The sequence below is a fragment of the Tupaia chinensis genome, unplaced genomic scaffold, assembly GCF_000334495.1.
Source record: "Tupaia chinensis unplaced genomic scaffold, TupChi_1.0 Scaffold148904_1, whole genome shotgun sequence".
Taxonomy (NCBI): Eukaryota; Metazoa; Chordata; class Mammalia; order Scandentia; family Tupaiidae; genus Tupaia; species Tupaia belangeri.
In genome coordinates this window covers 1,673,027-1,679,439 of record NW_006208752.1, presented here as the reverse complement: position 1 = coordinate 1,679,439, position 6,413 = coordinate 1,673,027, and the positions used below count along the sequence as shown (strand labels likewise).

The window sequence follows — 6,413 nt, the reverse complement described above, 5'->3', positions numbered from 1 at the left end:
GCAGGAAACTTAAAATCATAGACTCATGTAGAGATATCCTAACCCAATGGTTCTCAAGGTGGGATCATCAGACAAGCAGCATCTACCACACCCGGGAACTTACTAGAAATGAAAGTCCTCAGACCCTTTGCCAGATCTATCTTTTCAGAAATTGTAGGAGTCTGTGGTTGAACAAGTCTTCCAGGTGATTCTGATACACACTGATGTTTGAGAACTGCTATCCTAGGTCTACAGTATCATTCAGTATCCATTCCTCTGTCTCAAGGAGTTACCACCCGATAAGAATAAATAAGCTGCTGGTGGTGGGTGCTTTAATAAGTGTTCCTTCTAGAGTTCCTTCTAAGTGTTCCTATACCTGGAAGGATTTCATGGCCTTTTTTTCTTTTCGTCCCAACTTTCTGTTATTTTCTAGAACATATAAACTTAACCTGCAACCAAAAGTTTTGGAACCATGAAGGGGTAGAACACTGATTCTTGAGACAATTGTTACATAGCTGTAAATACCTTATAAACCTAGTGGTGATAGCTACACGTATGACATAGATCTTCGATCAAACTGACTTCAACATTGCTAGCAAGCTTTATGTCTATCATGTTTAGGTATAGATCATACTGATTCTCATAGGACTGTTTTTAGTAGAGTGGAGTATTGAGCAAAAAAAATCAACAAATGTTTGTTATACTGGTGGTGTGATACTTAGAGGCTCTTAATCCAGGCTGACCTTAGAACCATCCAGGACAGTTTTGAAATACATGTATACTGGGGCTTCACCCCTAGAAATTCTAATTTAATCATTGATGGCAGAAGAAGCAATGTTTGACTGGGTAAAAGTATTTTTAGGAACTCTTCAGGTAATTCAAATATGTTGCCAAGATGAAAGTAACTACTTAACATAGGTGATAGGTTAGAAACAAAACTATAGTGAATAATCTTTAAGGTTCTTTTTTTAAACTGAGAGAATCTTAATTCTCAATTACTAAAATTGTCATTTTCAGAAGGTACTCACTCTTTAATGATTCCTGATAACTTAAACGATTTTGGCAAAAGTTCCACATTCTCTGTGTGCTAACCTGCACTATGTTTCCTGGGTGTTAAAGTCTTTGAACTATCAATAATATCTTATGTACAGGAGTAATGCCTTTAATCTTGCTGATTGAAAACTTTAATGTGAATGCTGTAGGTTACTGGAATCTTCAAAGGGTGGATTACCAATGTCTTTTGATTTAAAGGCTATTTGGGAGGGCAAGAAAAGTTTTTTTGGCAATCTTGAACTTATCGTGGGCTTATTTACATTATTTCACATTCCCCCATCCCTCTTTGTTTTGAAACAGACACTATTTTGCACTGCCTACCAACCCTGGTGAACAGTTCTACATGTTTTGCACTCTTGCTGCTTGGTTGATTAACAAAGCGGGACATCCCTTTGAGCAACCTCAAGAATATGATGACCCTAATGCAACCATATCTAACATATTATCTGAGCTTCGGTCATTTGTAAGTATGAACAACTCTTCTTTCTACATGTTCTCAAGGTATGAATTCTAATATTAGTAATTCATTAACAATACTGGCCTTTTAAATGACTCCTGTGTGGATTTTTACATAACTACATCTGAATGTATTTACATATAACCTTCTCAGAAAGGTAGACGTTTTAACATTAATGCCACTTCCAAAAATGTATATACTATTTACAGCCCAAAGCAGTAGTATTTTTTAAAATCTTGATATGCCTCAGAGGTAAATTTATGGGCAGTTAGTTTTCCCTCTCAAAAATAATAAAAAACTACAAAGTTGAAACACTTTGTATTTTGAAAGGAAACTTTGATTTAATAGACCATGATAGCATTTGTATACTTTTCATTTCTGCCTTTTCTTGGGAATAGGAAGGAAATGTCTTACGAGACATTTTTGGCACATGTGTTATTAATTTTTGACAAATGAATCACTCGGTCCTTCACATAGTTTAAACGATATGTTACCGAGCTAGTAGTTTTACTGATTCCTTTCACCCAGAAAGATCAATAATTTGTTGTGCTGCTGTGATATTATTGCCTTTTAATTTGGTACTTTTAAACAATAAAACATCTTTGTTTTCAAGTAAGTTTTTAAAATTTATTAATAGATTAAAAGTCTTTGCTTGAAATATTTTGATATTTGAATGTAACACACAATACCTGTCTATCTTTTGCTTTTCAGGGAAGAACTGCAGATTTTCCTCCTTCAAAATTGAAATCAGGTTATGGAGAGCATGTATGCTATGTTCTTGATTGTTTAGCTGAAGAAGCATTAAAATACATTGGTTTCACCTGGAAAAGGTAAAAAATTTACCCAGCCTGGTAATAATAACTGTATGTGCATAGGATTTTCCACTGGGAGTGCAGAATTGTTTAATTGACCTCATAAAAATGATTTCTTCTTGATTGTTCTAAACTGAAAATGCCACAGGTGATTAAGGAAAGTTATTTTATGCAAAATTGAAATGTCTCATGTTTTCAAAACCAGTTCTGCAGTATGAATTAGATTATTATTGTGCCCCTCTGTTCACATACCAGGGAGGCTTCAAAAAGTTCATGGAAAATGTGTATTATGGGAAAAAAAAAACTGCATGGATTTCAAATTTTTGGGTATCACTGGTACTTCCATTCCATTTTTGCATGAGCTTTTTAGAGATCACTCATATGTAACTATTACAGGTTTGACTGCATATCTTTGTCAATTTAAGAGAAACTTTAAAAAATCTCTGTGCATATACTTATTTATATACACAAGCATCATAAGCATGGAGGTAAATGATAGCTACAGATTTAAGGATAAAATGGAAACTATACAGTATTTTGAATGAAATTTTCACCTTTATGTATAGTGACTGGGCAAGAATATTACTGAAGAAGCTCCCTGACAGGTCTCCTAGATATTGTTCATTGTTTTTGTCTCTGACCTGACAGTACTTCATTTATATTTTTATAATTATATTGTATTTCTCCTATGATATTAAAACCATTTATTTACAGGTGTGTTCTTACTAGAAATCATGTGGTCTTCCTTTGTATCCTATTGCAGTTACTATAACACTTCATATGTCATAGGTAATAAATGTTTGTATAGATAAGACAAAATACTCAGAAACTGTCAGTTTATATAATTTATAATTATAACATGTATAGATTTCATCATTGTATTAAGTTTTTTAGAAAGATTAATAATAATAGTTTTTGGGACCAGCAGTTGGCATAATGGCTATGTCACTGGACTCCCATGTAGTTGACTGTGGTTTTAGTCCTGGAACTGGTGGCTTAAACTCACGCCGGGCGCGTGTGTGTGTGTGTGTGTGCCCAAGATCCCAAGATGAGAGTGGAGGAGAAGGGATAGTGGCATGGCCATCCCCCCGGGGGGTAATTTCTCACTTTCTGTCTCTCTCTTTCTGGCAAGCGCACATGCCCTATAGCAAAAACATCTCCAAAACTTTTTTTTCTATTGATATTTTAATATATATTCAATTATATTGATCAGGTAAATCAGGTAGATCAGGTAGATCACCAGTCTATTCATAAATACTCTTAAACCTTCCTTGACTTAGGTCAACATTGGGTTGAATTATATGAAATTATTACTGGTATCTGTTTTTGAACTAAAAAATGATAATTTTACAACTAAACATTACCATTTAGTATATATAAAGAATGACTATATGATCTATAATATTTCTATATTTGATTTTTAAAAAGAGTCATAAGATGTGGTGCTCTGTTTAGTATTTTTTAAAATTACTAAAGTTCTACCCCAATGCATTGTAAATTTACTGGAAGCTGTTAGCATCTGAATCACTATTCAATTTTGTTTGACCTTTGTTTCTAGGGACATTTTACTCCTGGCCTAGCCTATTTATGGTGACTCAGAGCATTTATAAAAGATATATCTCAAATAAGAAAGAAAATGGGGGGAGTTGAAAAGCAATAAACATTAGAAAACATATCAGCTATGTAATATATAGATTACATAAAAGTTACTTCATGTATTTAAGTTGAAACAAATCCCAGAAGAACATTCATTTTGAGATATTATCTAATTTTAGCTAATAAAAAAATTAAGAAATTTATTGTGCAAGAATATTGATTTGGTTCATGCCTCTTTTGGAGTTTTTTAACATTAAATGCTGATATTTTCATTTTGTCAGCTTGTCTGAATTATGGGCTTTAAAATAAATTTCCATGAAAAAAACATAAATATATTAGGTATTCTTAGTATGGGAAATACATGTTGTTAACTTTGATGAAAAAGTGATTGTTCAATACTCAGTGTTAGGACTATTTACTAGAATTTTTAAATGGAGCTTTTCATGTATTAAAATAAATTGCAGATTTATCAAAGATTTAAATGTGAGAAGTAAAAGTATAGAAAGGGTAAGAGACCCGAGAGGTGTAGAGGAGGTGGTGTGAGAGAAACTGTTATATACGTGATGTTAAACTGGCGTCTCTACATGACCAAAAAGTTGCCCAGACGATCTAGTAAGAACTGTAAGTCTTGAGTAGCCAAGGTAATAAGTAATAAACTAGGAAACGTAGTTATAACAGGAGGTTGCCAAAGCATTAATTATCTTAATATTAAAAAAGCCAAAAGTCAAAGGACATAAATGGACATTTCCCTGAAAAGAAATTGTGAATGATCAATTAAAATATAAAAAGATGTTTTATGCCAAAGAAATTCAATTAAAATACAGCCCCCCCCCCCCCCCCCCCACACACACACACTGATTGGCAAAGATTAAAGTTTCTATATTACATCGGTGAGTGTATAGAATTGGAATCCTGGGACCAGCAGACGACATGATGTTTAGAGAACTTGACACCCGTATGCCAACCCCACTTCGAGTCTCATCCTCAGTGGCCTAAATATCACTCCAGGCATGTGCGTGCGTGCGTGCGTGCGTGCGTGTGTGTGTGTGTGTGTGTATATCCAGAATTCTGAGAGGAGAATGGAGGAGAAGGGACTGTGGCATAGCCATCCCCCTGGGGGAGGGGTGATTTCTCTTTTTTTCCTCTCTCTGTCTCTCTCCTTGAGGGCACAGAGACTATGGCAAAAACCTAAAAGGAAAAAAAATGGAATTTTTCACTTCTTTTGAGTATGTAAATGAACAGCTTTGAAGCTGGTCTTGGCAATATCTAGCAAAATAATACTGTATACAAAGTTATTGATGGTTATTCCACTTGTATAAGTTTATCCTAAACTTTATATATGTAAGTATATATTATATGTTAAATATATTTTATTATACATTTAAAATATATAAAAGTAACATATAAATTTATTAAAATTGTATATAACTATATTTTATATATATAACAAAAAATGTAAAATTATTATCTTTACAATATTCTCTGGCAAGACACTAGAATTAGGGCCAACAGGTGGTGTGGAGGTTAAGGTGGCTGAATTCCACATGACCAACTGTGCAGTTTGAGTTCTGGACTAGGTGGCTTGAAAAATATGCTGGGTGCATGTGCACGTGTGCCCAAAATATCTCTCCAGGCATGTTTGTGTGTGTGTGTGTGTGTGTCTCCCAGAGGAGACTGAAGGAGAAGGGATTGTAATTTGATCATATCCCTGGGGCGTGATTTTTTACTTTTTGTCTCTCTCTCTATATATATATTTCTTTCTAGTGAGTGAACACACCCTATAGCAAACTAAAAAGTGAATTAATAAACAAAAAGAAATTAGAAATGACTTCAGTGTTCTGTCATAGTCTTCCAGTTAAATTAATTATGGTACTGCTGTTCAATGGAATATAGTGCAGTTGTGCTTAAAGAAAAACATGAAAAAAGATGTGTATTTTTTAAACGTGATGTGTCGGTAAGTGAGGAAAGTAACTTACATAATAATATGCATCATAACTAATTTCGTAAATCTGTTCTTTAAATTTGGAGGCTTTGTTTTGTTTTGTTTAACGTAAAAAGTTTCAGGAAGAAATTAACACTGATTATGGAAGAGGAGTGAAAAAGGACCAGATTTGACTTACAGAGGGTGCTTAATATTTATATTATACCATTTTTTTTTTGGAGAGGTTTTTGCTATAGGGCGCATGCACTTGTCAGACAGACAGAGAGAGACATAGAGACAGAAAGCGAGAAATCATCCCCTGGGGAGACGGTCATGCCACAATCCCTTCTCCTCCATTCTCCTCTAGGGATCTTGGGCATGCATGCACACACGCCCGACATGAGTCTTTTTTTAAAAAATTATTTATTTATTTATTTATTTATTTGAGAGGTTTTCGCTATAGGGCACATGCGCTCGCCAGACACAGAGAGACATAGAGACAGAAAGGGAGAAATCACCCCCTGGGGGGATGGTCATGCCGCAATCCCTTCTCCTCCATTCTCCTCTTGGGATCTTGGGCACGCACGCACACGCG

At 34.6% G+C, this 6,413-nt stretch overlaps 1 protein-coding gene across 2 annotated transcripts in view; it reads left to right on the top strand.

The window, feature by feature from the left end:
• The window catches only part of IFT57 (intraflagellar transport 57), a 61,578-nt gene that overhangs the window by 1,655 nt on the left and 53,510 nt on the right, over positions 1-6,413 (top strand). For both annotated transcript variants that reach the window (XM_006170768.3, XM_027769205.1), the window contains 2 exons: positions 1,333-1,495; positions 2,201-2,319. In XM_006170768.3, coding sequence (XP_006170830.3) covers positions 1,333-1,495; positions 2,201-2,319 — 282 coding nt within the window. The remainder of the gene's footprint in view (positions 1-1,332; positions 1,496-2,200; positions 2,320-6,413) is intronic.